Genomic DNA, 17289 nt, shown 5'->3' on the forward strand with positions numbered 1-17289 from the left:
CTTGCAATTATAATCAACAAATCTTATAACATAAAACTTATTCTTATCAAATAAAACATCACATTCCAAATCTTAACTTCTTATATCCTTTCTTCTCTTAACTCAGTAAAGCTGTTGCTCTTATTACTTCTAATTCCAACTTCAAAATTATTATAATCAACTCATTTTCATAAAACCTAAATATTTCTTCCATTCTCCAGATCCTTTTTACCCTCTGACTTCGGAGTACCATGGTAAGCCTTCCTATTAAATCTCATAAATCCCTTTACCCCACCCCCCTCCTCACCATCTTCCCCTGAGGGGACTTTTTAACTTCAAGCAGGGTGGCACAGCTCAAGGCTGCACCCGCCCCACACATTTTCGGGAACCTTTAGCTTGTCCCACCCAGAGCTACAGGTTCCAGGCACCCTGACCAAACCACAGTTCCCAGGATTATTGTTGTGTGTCCAGTTGGGGAAAGGAAATGCGTTCTTAAACGTATGTTGTGCTTATTAGGAAAAGGAAGCCTTGTTGGGCACCAAGAGCAACGCCTCCGTCTGAGAGAAGGCCCTAAAATGCGCACAGGCCTGGGGTGGAAGTGGTCCGCTTGGCACAGGCTTCCCTCCATGCCCCATCCCATCCCCAGCCCCTGTGCACTACAGATGAGCTCTTATCACTTGCCGGGGCTGCTGCTGCCGCCGCCGCCACCGCTCCCTCCCCGCCAGCCTGGCGTCCACGCGCCATCCTCCTGGTCTCTCACGGGGAAGCTGCGCCGCCATTGGCTGGCGGAGTGCGGGTTAAGAGGCCGGCCATTGGCCGCGCCGCTGCTTCCTCCCCTGCCGGGGCTGCTCGCTGCCGAACGGGTCGCTCTTAAGGGAGCGGAGGGGGCGCTCACTTCGCGTGCGCGCTGGAACCGAATGGCCCGGGCCGAGGAAGGCAGACGAGTGGGCAGGGCGCATCCGCGCAGCGCAGCGGGCCCGAATTGGACGGCTTGTGAAACTGCTGCAAGCACGGGAAGCTGGTTCTCGGCCCTGCGGCTCCAGGTATGGGGTGGGGCGGAGAAATGTGGCGAGCCAGGTGTCCAGGGAGGGCTCTCTCTCTCTCTTTGCCCAGCATTTGCTTCCGAGGTCGGCCCCCAAGCGAGCCATGTAAGGAATGCATTTTTTAAAAAATAAAATAAAATTGCCTAGGTAGCGTAATCCTATGCAGAGAAGGGACTTGGTTTCCGCAGGAATGGTCTGCGGCGATCCTGTGCGCGCTTCCCTGGTGGTGGGTGTGTGCGCGCGCGAAGGAGGGAGGGAGGAAGTTGCCACGGTGTGGATTCCGAGGAAGCGCAATAGGCTTGCGCACAACTTGGTAAAGAGCAAGTCCTGATGGGATCGGGGCCACAAGGAAGCATCTCTTCAGCCTGAACTGGATCCAGCCTTGCAGCTCCCTGAGCCACGAAAACAGAGAGAATCCCCGAGGCTAACGTGCTGAGCACCTGGCGAGGCAGGTTTGAAAGCGGGGAGTGGGAGTCTGCTTTGTTGTGTGCTCTTTTCGTTTTCCGCTTTGGATTCATTCCTTTAAAAAAAAACAACGGGAAATGAGAGCGCCGAACTTGCTTTCACAGTGGCGCTAAAGGTGAGTCGTAGTCGAACAAAAACGGCCTTACAAGGCGCGAACCTGGAGATGACCAGATCTGACAACAGCTTGCCTTATCAGGTCGCATGAGTCATGCCTGAGAGGACCTTTAAAATTTAAATCGGGGCTGTGAATGGTTTATCTTAGAAGAGGCGCACCTGCCGGAGATAATTTCTGTAGCAATTGTTGTTTTTCTTTCTTCTTTCTAATGGTGCAGATTGGCTTACAATATTTTATAATGCCCGCTTTTGCCTGAAGCCACTGCAACTATAAACTGTGGAAAACAAGAAGGTGGCGTTTGTCCCTTGCTTTGAGATTATCGAAAGCCCTCCCAACACTTAATGCTCAGAAGTCCTATTGAATTCAGCAGGGTTTTCAAGTTTGCCTAGGAATCTTACCTCTAGACACATTTCCTCTCCGAATCCACTCCCGTGTGAAGAAGGTGTGCAAGGGTATGTGTAAATATGAATAGGGGTGCCTCTGCCTATATCTTTGATCTCTGTAGAACTTGGAAGGTGGTTGCCTTGTTGGCATGAATGTAAAGGAGGAGGAAGGGGTGGGGCCTGGCATTAGTTTTGGAGCTCTGCTAATCCTGCCTTTTTCCTGCTGTTTCCAGGCAGTGAATCTATAGCTGTTGTGCCTTGTGAAATCTGGGTGCACCTCCAGCCCAGATCATCTTGCAGCATCTTTACAGCCAACCACCTTCGTCCTTATGAGGTATGTAAAACATAATGCTACATTATTTTATTTTATTTGCGCACAGGATGAACCTTTTCAGTATCCATTTTCCCGCTTTTCTAAGCTCACTTAACAGGACAGTTTTGTAGCATCTACTGAAAAGTAAGCAGGCCCCTGTTGAATTCAATCAGGAATACTTCCAGGTTGAATGGGTATAGGATTGCAGGCTGTAAAAGCCATTGCAGGGTCAGGGATAGAATTGAACGATATTGGTAGCAGTTTTGGATGTGTCATCAATTGCCCCCAAATAATTTTGAGGGTTATACTCTGCTGAGAACTTTGATAATCCCTACTTCTAGAAGTACAGTTCCCTGGGAAGAAGAAGCAATTATTGTACCAGTTTGAGGCTTCTCCTCAGGCTGTGCAACCAAAGGCAGATAGAAGATTGCAAACAGGACCTGAGTGCGATAGTAATCTCCCAATTTGCAGTTCTCAATCAACAACTGTTATACAGTGGAGGTAGAACATAGCTATCTCTAGTAGCCATTGATAGCCTATGCTTGGTGGGACATTTCTACCTTGTAACCATACATCGGATCAGGCTGCACATCTGTAGTATGCTTATATCTCATTTGGATGATGGTACAGTTTCAGAAGCTCTTGTTTCAGATATCTAGGTGGGTGGCTTTTGTTCTCTGTGTTGGAGGGTTTCTGATGGAGCACAAAGGCTTCATCATGCCCATACATAAAAGAGTGTGCGGGAGACTGGAGCAAAACCCACATCCTACCTAAAATGGCTAGATGAAAAGGGGGAGGGGGCTCCTGCAGTTTCAATAGCTGCGTAGAACAGGGAATTTCAGTAGGTGTGTAGTTGTTATACAACCTGCAGTGCCTGTATATTTAAGTTACAGGTGGGTAGCCGTGTTGGTCTGCCATAGTCGAAACAAAATAGAAAATTCTTTCCAGTAGCACCTTAGAGACCAACTGAGTTTGTTCTTGGTATGAGCTTTCGTGTGCACGAAAGCTCATACCAAGAACAAACTCAGTTGGTCTGTAAGGTGCTACTGGAATGAATTTTCTATTTTGTATATTTAAGGTTATAGAAAAATGAGCAGTTGCTTTTGCATCATAAAGGACATGGACAAATGGATTTGCAGCAAATGATGAAGGCGAGAATAAGCAGAAGTCTGGTGGCTGGGTCAGATTAAGGTCATTCAAGAAACATTTTTCTAAATTGGAGAAATAAGTCTGCTGTCATTTCATTAACAGCAAAAAAAGGAATGAAAACAAATGAACCTGATTTTGGCTCTCCCGATATTGTTGAAAGCACTATGGTAGCTGCTAATATTTGTATTTTTTTAATGGCTTGAAGCAGTGATAAGATTATATAAAAATGGCCTTCCTTAGACAAACCAAAGATCCATCTAGTTTAGTTTCGCGTTTTAAACAATCGCCAGTCTTAGGAAACTCACAGGCAGTTAACTACTTTCCCTGTTGGTCTTTTTATGCAATATCTGGTATTCAGATAGATATGTACTGCCTCTGAATGTGGCAGTTTCATGTAGCTATTGCAGGGGGTTGGACTAGATGACCCTTGGTATCCCTTCCAATTCTACAATTCTTTGATTCTATATGATGATAATTGTTGTTTAGTTGTTTAGTCGTGTCCGACTCTTCGTGACCCCATGGACCAAAGCACACCAGGCACTCCTGTCTTCCACTGTCTCCCGCAGTTTTGTCAGACTCATGTTGGTAGCTTCAAGAACACTGTCCAACCATCTCGTCCTCTGTCGTCCCCTTCTCCTTGTGCCCTCCATCTTTCCCAACATCAGAGTATTTTCCAGGGAGTCTTCTCTTCTCATGAGGTGTCAAAGTATTGGAGCCTCAGCTTCAGGATCTGTCCTTCCAGTGAGCACTCAGGCTTGATTTCCTTCAGAATGGATAGGTTTGATCTTCTTTCAGTGTCATTCAAAGTGATTTTAATAAAAAAAAACTGACCATGCTAATATGCTACCCTTTCTTTTTATATACATTTATATGCTTTCCTTCAATGGAGTTAAGGGCAGTATACATAAAAATCCATATTTAAATATTTAAATGCCTGTGTTTTGAAACATGGACTTTTACAGTGAACCCCTGACTAATAATGGGCTGGTTTCAGATTTTGACATCCTTTAGGTGTGAAAACCTCAGCAAACTCAGCTCTAATACGGTCCCATGGGAAGCTTTGTACTTGTGACTCTCAACAGAAATCTGTAAAGGGCTTTATCCTTCCAAAGCTTGAATCGCAGCAAAACCTTCACGCTTCATCTGGGAGTTACTTGTAACAAATCATTTTGCTTAGCCTTATTAATGAGGAGGATGTGAAATTGGGCATATTGGGAAATAGATGCAAAACTAGCATGCTAGCTCTGACTTAGTTTGGAGAGAGTATTTAAGACAATCAGGCCTATCTTGGCCAGCATCCTGTTCTCACAGTAGCCAATTTTGTAACTGCAGTTGGGGCGTGACACTTGAATTCCAGCAAAAATAAATAAATATTTGTTTGCAAATAGGCGAGAGGCCAAAACTGACTTGTTTCCCCAATATCTGCCAAACTAGATTCCAAACAGGAAATTTCTGTTGTTGTTAGACAGCAATCTTATTCATTAAATGAGGGTTTCGTTTTGACATACGGTTCCTGAAATCATGCAGCAGGTGACTTTTTGAACAAAAGAAAATCTGTCTTTTAGGATTTCGAATTGGTCAGAACTGTGATGAGTTCTTAGGAAGCTGGATCCATCTAGCTAAGTATTTACCCTGACTGGAAGCAGCTCTGCAGACTCTCAGGCAGAGGGCATTTTCATTCCTACCTGGAAATGCCAGGGACTGAACCTTTCAAATGCAAAGCATATGCTCTGCCACTCTTTTAAGAGTTGTGAGGAAGGAATTGTCTTGGTGTTTTGTCAGGGGGTATCTGCATGACAACAGAACTGCTAAAACCTGGCATCATGATAACATGAATAGATGGCCAAGTCTGGCACATTGTCTCTCAAACAAAGAAAGAATCTTGTGGCACTTTAAAGACTTAACACATTTATTACTGCATAACCTTCCCTGGATTGTGGTCCACTTCATCAGATGCATGAAGTGGGTACAAAACAGTTTTTGGGTGGGGAATGAAACGCAGCAAGGGACACACAGTGATAATTATAACAAAATTAAAAAAATTAAAAAATCCTTCCAGTAGCACCTTAGAGACCAACTAAGTTTGTTCTTGGTATGAGCTTTCGTGTGCATGCACACTTCTTCAGATACACTGAAATAGAAGTCACCAGACCCTTATATATAGTGAGAGAGTAAGGAGGGGTATTACTCAGAAGGGTGGTGGGAATGGGTGATTGGCTGATGGGTGTGGAAAACCTGTTGATGACTGTTAACGACTGCAGTTAGTCCTAAAGGAAAAAGCAAGGGGTGAGATGGCTAAAGATAGCTTTGTCATGAATAATGAGATAAGAATCCAATGTTTTTGTGCAGACCAGGTCTCTCCCGTGGTTTTGAGTTTGGTAATGAGTTGCAATTCAGCAACTTCTCTTTCCAGTCTATTTCTGAAATTCCTTTGTATTAAGACAGCTACTTTGAGATCTTGTATAGAATGTCCTGGGAGATTGAAGTGTTCTCCTACAGGTTTCTCTGTCTTGTGATTCCTGATATCAGGTTTATGTCCATTTATCCTTTGGCGTAGGGTTTGGCCTGTTTGTCCAGTATAGAGAGCTGAAGGGCACTGTTGGCATTTGATAATTATTACTTAATGGTGGTAATTCACAAAAACAGCTGCTGGTTACACAGGCATCCTGGCACTGATAAGCCAGTTAAAATAAATAATGTCCTAAAAATCATGTTCAGTGCATAAAAAATGGCAGTACAAATGATTGAACATCTTAATGCAATCTCACTACAAAGTTCCTTTATCATCACCATCATAAACTTTTATTGCACTACCCAAAGGCCATGGTGTCATCCGATTCCTTTATCTTGAGTAGTTCTTCCCATTCAGATGGTTTGATGTATTGCAGTTCAGTAGTTTCATGTTACAGTCCCCCTCTGTTGAAGTTCCTTGGAGTAGTTCATCCCATTTTGATATACTTTGGGTTGAGTGCAGACAAGTGGATTTTCTTACAGTCAAGAGGAATTTTGGAACATGATGGAGCTGTCAAACTTGGTTATCTTTAGAGAACCAATTCCACATTGGCATGTCTGCTGTGAGGGACCTGTGAGCATCCGCTGTATGTTGCAGAGGATTCTGGGTCATGTTCTGGAGAAGAGCAGGCTGTCTGTGTTGGGTATTCATGTTACCCTGCATCAAATGTACTGCAAAACCCACCCAGCACTCCCTATCTGCACCACCTTGCAGGAGAAAAATGAGTAGTGGCGGGCAAGTTGCCTTTAGGCAGCTTGTTTGCCACTGGTCAGTCATCCTCTCAATGAGAAGCTTCTTATTTCTAAGGATCCCAAGAATGCTGTTTGAAAACTGCTTCCCAAAGAAATATACACAGTACAGTAGTTGTATAGGTAACCCTTGCTCCACATTGTTATGGTATATATGGGCTTTACTCTGAGACCAAGTTGTGAAAGGTCTCTAGACAGTATAAGGCTGAGCAGAAACAGAGATTGGTTTGCTTATCCACAAAATGGGTGTTGTCTCGGGTTTGTCAGGTATAATTTTATCTGTTGGCTGAATCAGTGTGCACTTTAGTCAGAATTGCGTAAATTAGCAGAGCTTCCTATTTGCAATAATCTCACCATCTGGAATGATAAATTAGTAGATTTGGTTTAAAAAATGTGCAGGGACTGCTAAACTTAAATTTGTTCAGCTTAAGCTATCGCCCAATTGGTTCCCATTTTTACCTGTAGTTTGTTTTCTAGACTAGGAATGGTGAGTGAGCCTATGGACCTTCAGATGTTGCTGGACTACATCTCCCATCATCCCTAGCTAGCAGGATCCACTGTCAGGGATGATGGGAATTGTAGTCCACAAACAGGTGGATACCCAAGTTTGGGAAACACTGATCTGGAGGGTCACAGACTTCTCACTCCTGCTTTGGACTACTCCCTTCTTATTTCAGTGTTTTCTATTATAAGCTGGCAACATTGAAATGTGGTCACTGAGAAAATTTGTGTGTGCGTGCATAAACTGAATGGAAACCTAGAGACAGTTTATTGCAAACCCATAATTCAGGCTTCTGGACTTTGTGCCCTCCAAATATCCTGGACTACAACAACCAGCCTCAAATAGCACAGTCAGTGGTCAGGATTATGGGAGTTATGGTTCCAACAGGGTCTGGAGGGGACCATATTAGGAAAAGCTGACCAGTACATGGCAAAATAAGGGATAGATGCTCCTGTGCTATAGATTCTAGTCTTCCAATCCAAGATTTACACTCATTTGAGGTGCAGAATACTTGAAACTGGTCAAATGTTGAACTTGGCACTAAGCATCACCTAGCTAATTTATTACTCAATTAGGCCTAGGAACTGGTAGCATGCATAGGAGGAAATACATTACTTTCCAGTCTGTCTTTACGTTTGTGGTGGTTCTTTTAACCCTTTTTGTCACTCCATACTTGGATTTGTGCCATTTCTTCAATGTTCAAATTCGCGAAATGTCTCAATACGGGTTTGGCCGCTGACTGAACTTGCTAATGCTGGTTCCGGTCGCACGTCTGCTGCGGTTTCCTTTCCAGCAATGAATTCAATAGAGTCTGTCACTGCTGCTTAATCAGCTTGCCACTTCCTGTTTCTACACTCCCAAGGAAAGTTTCCAGTACAGTACTCATGGGCGGGGCAAATTTGCTCCTTAAAGAAGCCTTATTAGAGACAGTGTAGAAGTTGCACTTCATTCAGCTGCCTGAACCAATCTGTGCCCTTAGCGGTGTTGGGATACCAGCATTTCAGATTGCAATGTGGTTTCCGTCCAGCAACTTCTGGATTCCTGGGTGAGCATGGTGATGGATGTGCCCCTGTGTTTGCTTTTTGAAAATGCTTTCAAGTGAGACCAGTGTTTCTCAAACTTGGGTCTCCAGATGGTTTTGAACTACAATTCCCATCACCCCTGACCACTGGTCCTGCTAGCTAGGGATGATGGGAGTTGTATTCCAAAAACAGCTGGAGACCCAAGTTTGGGAAACATTGTTTAGAAGAAGAGTTGCTCCTCAATTAGACTGCTTAAAATAAATATAAAATATTATATATTTCTGGGATTGTCTGGTGTAGATGAGGACGAGGGCTGATAATTGTGTTTCATGTGAAATAGAAGACTGTTAGGATGGAGCAGGAATCTGAACTATGGATCTTCTGCATTGAAATTCTGCATTGGACTCCATCTGAAATGGCTGTATGATGGAGCCAATGGAGGAACATCGTTATTAAATTACTACACTTTTCATCAACATGGTTTGGTTGAAATTTTAAAAAGAATATTCAAATTGATTACAGTGGTACTTCGGTTTTCAAACGTAATCCGTTCCGGAAGACCTTTCAAGTTCTGAAACTTCGAAAACCGAGGTGCCAAGGGCAGCCTGCAAATTTAATTGAGGAACACTCAGTGGAAGCTGTTCGATTTCCGAGGTGCATTCGGAAACAGAAACATTTACTTCTGGGTTTTCGGCATTCGAAAACTGAAATGTTTTGTCAACGGAGACGTTCGGAAACTGAGGTACCACTGTAATTTAAACAATTTTTTAAATTGTCACGTGGGGGTGATGTAGGAAATGTGATTTGAATCCAGTTTTCTCTGTTTGATAATTTACATTCTTCTGAACATATATCCAAGCCAGCTGATTGCAAAAGCAGTCAAAATCTGTTGGTTTGCAGGTATGCAGATTGGAATGCTTTTAATTATGCAACCCATATACCTCTTCCATTACATAATTTTAAATCTGCATGAGGCAGTTGTGGAATTTCTGTTTCTCTGTACCAAGGATGTTGGCCAAGATCACTTTCTTGGTGACAAAGGCTACTATCCTATGTGCATGTACCTTGGAGCAAACTGATTGAACTTTGCAGGACTTTCTTCTGAATAAGCATGCTTTGGATTGCTCTGCATATGAGGGTCATGGATTCAGGCATTTTAATACTCTATTTAAGGTTTTTGAACCTTTAAGGCTGAATCTCCCATCAAAACGAAATACACAACCCTGAAGCAATGCCGTCGAGCTAAAGATATAAATTGTGAATGTGGCAAACACATTTTGCAAAGATGTGTGTATCATGGAGAGCTGGGATTGGTTCTGGAATGCTGTTGAAAACTAGAACCTAGGGTCACCCAATGAAGCTGAATTTTGGGAGATTAAGGACACCTAAGAGGAAGTATCACTTTAAACAAGTCATAGTTAAACGATGGAGTACAGTACCATATAATGTATTGATGTGGGAAAATGCCATTGTGATCACATCCTGTTTGTGGCTATCCCATAAGCACCTGGTTGGCCACTGTGGGATGCTGGACTAAATAGGCCTAGTCAGATCCAGTAGGACTCCCCTTGCATATACTGTAAAACCTGGGTTTTGTAGCTGCGTGAGATGTGAAATGGTCCTCTGATTATTGATCAGTCTTTGTTTTCTTCCTTCTTCTCCTTCTTCAGAATATTGGACTCCTTTCCTCACAAGCCCACAATGGCAGTGGATGTAGCCATGCAGGTCTACCTGCGCACGCCCTACTTGCGAAGGGAGAGTTTTGCCTGCAAAAATGCTCCGAAGCCGAAGACGCCTTTGCGGCCTTGCATCCACTTGAACAGCAACACCGAGCTAAACGAACTGGGGAAGGAAGTCAGAGCTCTGCAGAGCAACCGGGTGAAAAAGAGGGTTTCCTTTGCGGACAGCAGGGGCTTGTCTCTCACGGTCGTTAAAGTGTTCTCCCAGTTTGACGAGCCGTTGGATATCCCGTTTAATATCACGGAACTAATAGACAACATTGTGGGCCTGACGACCGTGGACAGAGACGACTTTGTCTTGGATTTCGTACAGCCTTCTGCAGATTATTTGGACTTCCGGAATCGCCTCCAAGCTGACTACGTCTGCCTTGAAAACTGCATGCTGAAAGATAAAGCCATTGCCGGCACCGTGAAAGTCAGGAATCTTGCATTTGAGAAGGCTGTGAAGATCCGGATGACATTTGACACCTGGAAAACCTTCACAGACTACCCCTGCCAGTATGTTAAGGACACTTATGCAGGTTCAGATAAGGACACGTTCTCCTTTGAGGTCAGCTTGCCGGAGAGAGTTCAACCCCATGAAAGAATAGAGTTTGCTGTGTGTTATGAGTGTGATGGCAAGGTATACTGGGACAGCAACAAAGGCCTCAACTACAGGATCATACGGTCTGAACTCAAATCTGCCCGGGAGATTTCTCAGCCGCAGGGCGGACCTGGCTTTGGGATTGCCTTTGACCAGTTTGGAAGCCCCCGGTGTTCCTACGGCCTGTTTCCTGAATGGCCCAGCTACTCGGGGTATGAGAAACGCGGGCCTTACTACTGAATGAAAGACCTGGGCTCTGTATTTGCAAACAATCCTGCTCAGCAAACTCCTGGGAGTTTTGCTGCAAGGGCACAGTTGAGAAAGGAGGCTCGCATGTTTTGAGTTGGCAGAAACTGAAACTAAAGGACTTGTGAAACTCCTGACTGCAGGTGGTTTTTAAAAACAGGTGCTCTTTGCATCATCCTGGATGTGATGAATTTAAACAGCTAGAAAAGGGGAGATCTCTTTGCTGTCTTAAGACTAGTGCTGGAGATTCACCACAGTATTGCAAGCCGTACAGAGAAATGTTTGCCTAGCTTCACCTGTTGAGCTATGGAACCCTACTGGGGTACACATCTCCAAAAAGCTATTCCATGTTTGACAAGGAACTATGCAGACAATATCCAGCCTTGTGAGGGAGCTATGCTAGCATCTTCCCTTATCTACTTTGTCCGATCTGGAAGAGACCAAGGCGTTCAAATAGAAGTGGCTGTAATTTTAGCTTGTATTATGACTCTGCTCCCTTCCATTTTAGGAAATGCCTTCATTTGTGGGAAGATACCAGGGTGCTTACTCACTGTTCTGCCCTTTTTTTTTTACGGGAACAGTATGTTTTAAGTTCTTCACAATGGCTGAGGCAGGAGAGTCTTTTGGGAAGTCATTCATGTTATAATCTCGTAGCCCCTGAGCAAAATGTGCGTGTTAGAGTAGGTTGAGGGGCTGCGATCTTATTAATGTGCCTTGAACAACTACTTTGGGTCGGCTGCAAAGAGTAAAAATAATCTATTTTTTTATGAACACGTAACTTTTCATATGACCATTTTATTTAAATGTATTTCTTTTGAGGCCGGTATAGTTGTCTGGTTAAATAACTGTTTTGTTTTACTACTTCCCCATCCCCGTTAATTTTATAAAATTGAGTGTTACTGACAAAATCAAATAAAGGTTATCGACTTGTATGAGGAATATTCGTTATGTTCAGTGCAACATCCCTCCCCCACTGCTCACTCACAGGAGGAGGAAGGACTGTATATTGGTGATACAGCATGTGTTCTCTGCATGCAGAAAAGCCCAGGTTTAAACCCAGGCATTTCTGGGTAGGACATGGAGAGACCCTGATTGAAACCACTTTTGGGCAGTGTTGACCGTACAGAGCTATGCAGCTAATGGACTGACCTAGTAGAAGGCAGTTTTGTGTGTTCCTGTAGGCTAGGAAAGGAGAGTGCAGAAAGGGCAGGAGGAAGCAAGGGCTGTGGAGCCAAAAAAAACAATGATTGAGTTGTTTATTTCCACATTAGCTTCACAGTACATGGCTACGGCGGACAGCCATGTTTCATGGTCCGTTGGGGACTGTTAGATCCAAGCCCCTACGTTGTGACTTGGAACACTAAAGAAAGCCATTTAGCTTCCCTCCAGCCTTTGTACTGTGTAAGCCCAGCTCACAAGAGCTTTTGATTGCTGCAAGTGAATTCAACCCCAAACATATGAGACAAACGAATCTGAGGAGTATTGCAGCTCAGTCGTGAAGCAAACTTGAGTTATGCCAGCTCTCCCCAAGTATGGGGTTACAGTAAGGTGGACTGAAAGTTATAGCTATAGCTCCATAATCTGCTGATGAAATATTGCAAGACTCTTGGGTCATATTTCTAAGTGCCCAGCTACCTAACCCTACTGGTTCCTCTTGCATTCTGTTACATAAAACTGCTCAGGTCATCTTGAATTGTGAAGTGCATGCATCCATACAATGCTGTGTGCTTTAGGATGGCACACAGTAGAAGAAACTTTGCCTTGGAATGTCCACTTGCTATTAAATATGGAAAAGGATCCTAATTAATGTGCCACTAATAGCTTCTTAAAAATCCTGAAAAGCTGGCACATTCCTCATCTAACTCAGTAGGAGTTGTGTCATTTTCCCTTGTTCAGTCTGCACAGACAGAACCTGAATTCCTACTTGGAACTGTGCTTATAAGCATCTGCATGTTGGAAATGTCAGCATTAAGTACCCAGGTGGTCTCAGATGCTAGTGCTTTTAAAACCAAAAATCTGCTCCCCCACAAAGAATAGAAAATAATCTGCTAGGGTAACTTGGTCTGAATCTGGCTTCCTAAGAGTTGATGCTTATCTAGTCACCAACCCACCCTCCTCCATTGCTCACCTAGAATGGAAGGAGTGGCTTCCGTAGCACTGGGATGTTCTGGGGAGAAGTGGGAGTGGCTGAATCTGCTCCAATGTCTTCATTTATTCTCTTCAGTTACGGAAAAAGCGATCCAGCTCACTGCTGCGGTTGCGATAGCTTTAACAGAGTGATAGAAGGAAAGGATTTATTTCCCAGCGATGAAAACCGTAATGAAACATGGCTGCTCTTGCCATAAAATAGTGCACTTCTTACAATTCTTCCAAGTGCAGAAATATGAACAAAGTTAATGGAGCCTGATGTAACGTAAAAGGCTTACTAATGCATATGAGCGAAAAATAGTTAAAATACAACCTTGGGATTGAAACTGGTAAAAGAGCCTGTATTAAATAATTTCATCTTTTACGGAACAGTTTCTACTAGATATTAAAATTCCTCATGGGGAAATAATGCTATTTTTGCACTTTACTTTTGAGTAGATGTCACCCATGGAAAAACCAGCAAAATCACAAACAGGTTTTTTTCCCCCCCAGAACTGCCCCTAGATGTTCAGCAGGATGTTTTGAATTAAGTGGGAAAGTTGAGTTGTGAGGAACCACCAGTCTTTGATTGAAGGCTACTTTACCCAGGGGTCTGAGTCGCACGCTGCCCCAATATTTGGATTTTATATGAGGCTGGGGTATAAGTGAGACTTAATCTTACAGGCCTCTAGTCATGGGCTAAGATTACAGATTAAAGACCTGCTTGTTTGATCCACTACATGTAAAACCTACATACTGGGGCCATGTGTAGGAACTGGACCAAGGACTGAAGTAAATGGGGAAGAAGTATTGGAACTGAGGAGCTCCAGCAAGATCACTACATAAATCCATCAGACTGTTGAAAAAGTCAGGATCCAATTTCTTGCATAAAGCTGAACTCCCAAAGGCTTAAATTACTTCCTTTGGAGCTACATCAGGACAGTACGTTCTTGTAAATAATAATATATATGTGTAGCTAGATGGGTGGGGACTTTACTGGCTCTGCTAAAGGTGTTTGTAAGTAACTTGCCAGGCAAGCAGCTGGAGACAAGACTGTAAAATAGAAACCAGGAATGCTTCTTGCAAACAACACCTTTCATTTCAACTCTTACCCCGCCATTTTGTTTTTAAAGTCATCTTTCTGGCTTCCTGGTTTCAATTGCCAATATGAATGTAACTGAGGAATTGTCATCCTCGGTTTTATGCTTCAGTGCCTTGCATGTTTTTAAATATTTTGTACACAACTGAAAAAATGCACTTTACAATCACAATGGATTTGTTTTCTGTAGTATTGTCTGTAATACCACAATGCTTTTGTTTTTATCTTGAATAAAATAAAATGTTACAATGAGACTTTGCGTTTTGTGAAGTGAGAGCTCAGTGGTAAAACATACCTAAGAAGTAAACTTGGAGGCTAAAATATTGCCTGGGAGGAAGAGAAAAATGGAGGGCTTGTGCCAGATGGCAAATTAAGGATGAGCAAAGTCACACTGTTGTAAAACGAGTGTGCTATACCTAAAGAAGGGATAGGTAACTCCTGTCCTCTAGGCTAGATCTGGCCCTTCTATGCAATGGGCCTTGCTTTTAAGTAAGTACATAGGATCACAGCCATGGTTGATCTTTCATTGGATTTTATTTGAGGTGCCACAACTATGTCTAAGAACACTTGCTTCATGGCTGCACAACCTTAGTGCTAAGTGGTGCCCTCTTTATTACAGAGGTTGAGAATTACTAAGGAATCAGGTTGCACCAGAAAATGCACACCTGGACCATGATTTGACATTGATAAAAAGCAATGAAGTTGAGGGAGGGAGACTTCTCAGCCTCTCCTGGTGTATCCAATTTTGGAGGCCACAATTTTAAGAAACAATTGCTCTGTCTTACCTTCAGAAATGCGGGTGGCTGTGAGTTAAACCACAGAGTCTAGGGCTTGCTGATCAGAAGGTCGGTGGTTCGAATCCCCGCGACGGGGTGAGCTCCCGTTGCTCAGTCCCACCTAGCAGTTCGAAAGCACGTCAAAGTGCAAGTAGATGAATAGGTACTGCTCCGGCGGGAAGGTAAACGGCGTTTCCGTGCGCTGCTCTGGTTCACCAGAAGCGGCTTAGTCATGCTGGACACATGACCCGGAAGCTGTACGCCGGCTCCCTCGGCCAGTAATGCGAGATGAGCACCGCAACCCCAGAGTCGGACACAACTGGACCTAATGGTCAGGGGTCCCTTTACCTTTAGAAATTAAAGCTGCAATCCCAATTACTTGGGTGCATACTTCATTGGACACAGCAGGACTGACTTCTGAGGCAACATGCATAACATTGCACTGTGTAGCTCCAATCCTATGCCTGTTTACTCAGAAATAAGTCCCCCTATGTTTAATTACTCTTACCCTGGAGCAGGCATGGATGAATATCTGTTTCTCACTTTCCCAGTATTCATTTAAGCTGATGCCATTTCTGCATCTGTCTGCAAAAACATGCCCATGTGAAAATTAGTACACACTTTCATGCATGTTTCTCCTAATACTTTGAAAGCAATTCCGCAATGCAATGCATTTTTTAATATGTTATTCACACTAACACACTTTTCTGCGTGCATTTCCCCTAATAAGCATTTTTTTAGCATCTTTTGTTCGGCAAGAATAGCTGTGCTTTGGTTTGCATATTGGTTCTGGAAGTACAGGCTAAGCAGCTTTAAATTAAAATGCAAACTAAAATTCCTTTCCCACCCATATCTATGCATTAGAATGGCAGCCTCAGTCCTTTGAAAACAACAGGGATTATAGGCAGCCAGTTGTTCTGAGGGCATTAAATGGAGTTTACATGAGCAACTATAACCAGATTGGAGCACAGGATTTAAGAGTAACTGGTGTCAATGGGAATATTTTGTTCAAGGAAATCAGAATCCCCTTTAAAAGGCTGCTGCAGTGCAGCAGAAGCAGTGTGACTGACTCATCATTTATATGAAAGAGAAACTAACACTAAATTTAAAAGCAGCTAGTTAGAACAAGTTACTTGTGGACATTATAGAATACACATGATGAATGAGAGACTGCCCAGAAAAACTTGCCAGTATTTGCTCAACCCAAATCCAGCAATTTACCGGATAATTCAATTCTTGGTCTCTGAAGTCTTTCAAGACCTATCTGTGAATAAGCCCTACAGAAATCAGTGGGGATTCCTTCTGAGTAAGGAAATCAGCCTTGAATGCTCAATGGAAGGACAGATCCTGAAGCTGAGGCTCCAATACTTTGGCCACCTCATGAGAAAAAAAGACTCCCTGGAAAAGACCCTGATGCTGGGAAAGATGGAGGGCACAAGGAGAAGGGGATGACAGAGGACAAGATAGTTGGACAGTGTTCTCAAAGCTACTAACATGAGTTTGACCAAACTGCGGGAGGCAGTGGAAGACAGGAGTGCCTGGCGTGCTCTGGTCCATGGGGTCACGAAGAGTCGGACACAACTAAACAACAACAGATATTTATATGGCAAGGGGCATTTAATGCTACAAAAGTGATTTGATGGAACAGTTTTTGATACTGGTAGAAATGTGCAGTGGAAATTAACTGGTTCTAATATAAAAATATATTTGCCCAAACATTTCTAAACACAGTGACGCTTAGTAGGTTCATTTCCTACTAAAAAGAGGTGTTTCTGTGTCTGTCTAAGAAACAGGTTTTTGGGAGGGGATGCAGAGGTCCAGTCTGTTAAGAACAATGTGCACCTCTTTAGACATGCATTCTAGTGCGCGATGGGCAAGGCGTTCTCCTTTTTCATATGCTTTTGTGATAATATGAATGAAATAAACCATATTTTGTAAGCAAGTACGTAACATTCAGCCTTCAACTGATAAAGGGTAATGCTATGAAACAAAACTTAAGTTTTCCATGTATGGAAGATTAAAAGGGAGTTGTTCAAAGTGATTGTCTGCAAACAACTGAACTGAAAAAGACCTTTTAATAAATGTGTTCAGGCACAACTGCTTGATCCTGCTCCAGGATAAAGGATTAGAATTTCAGAGCTAGAACGAGTAAGTCTTCACTGCCCCACCCCTTCTCAAAATATTCAGTTGTACTGCTTGCACATCCTATCAATTTACATGGCACTTTACAAAATATTATAAGCAAAAAAAAAAAGCAAGCCAAAGTATTGGACCAGGGTATTTACAATCTAAAGGAGGGCAAAAAAAGGAAAGAAGAAAGGACCACATAACAAAGGATAAATGGTAAGCAAACACAATCATACATAATTGGCCTCCATTTTTGCTACTCATTCCTATTCTAGACCACCCACAGATTTACTTTACTGACAAGTATAAATAATTCCCACAATGGGCAAAGGCTGGTATAATAAAACTGAAAGGTATTTT

At 43.1% G+C, this 17289-nt stretch overlaps 1 protein-coding gene across 2 annotated transcripts; it reads left to right on the forward strand.

Moving 5' to 3' along the window:
• Window positions 1–748: 748 nt before the first annotated feature.
• On the forward strand, window positions 749–12041 carry PPP1R3B (protein phosphatase 1 regulatory subunit 3B). Of its 2 annotated transcripts, XM_033173044.1 has the most exons (3): window positions 749–1022; window positions 2219–2319; window positions 9903–12041. In XM_033173044.1, the coding sequence occupies exons 2-3, from the start codon at window positions 2315–2317 to the stop codon at window positions 10792–10794; spliced, it is 897 nt and encodes a 298-aa protein (XP_033028935.1). In that variant the 5' UTR covers window positions 749–1022; window positions 2219–2314; the 3' UTR covers window positions 10795–12041. The 2 variants fall into 2 exon arrangements, with proteins under 2 accessions (XP_033028935.1, XP_033028936.1); XM_033173045.1 differs by lacking the exon at window positions 749–1022 and having other exon boundaries at window positions 2062–2319.
• Window positions 12042–17289: the final 5248 nt, after the last annotated feature.

This window comes from Lacerta agilis, chromosome 16 (genome assembly GCF_009819535.1).
Source record: "Lacerta agilis isolate rLacAgi1 chromosome 16, rLacAgi1.pri, whole genome shotgun sequence".
Classification (NCBI taxonomy): domain Eukaryota; kingdom Metazoa; phylum Chordata; class Lepidosauria; order Squamata; family Lacertidae; genus Lacerta; species Lacerta agilis.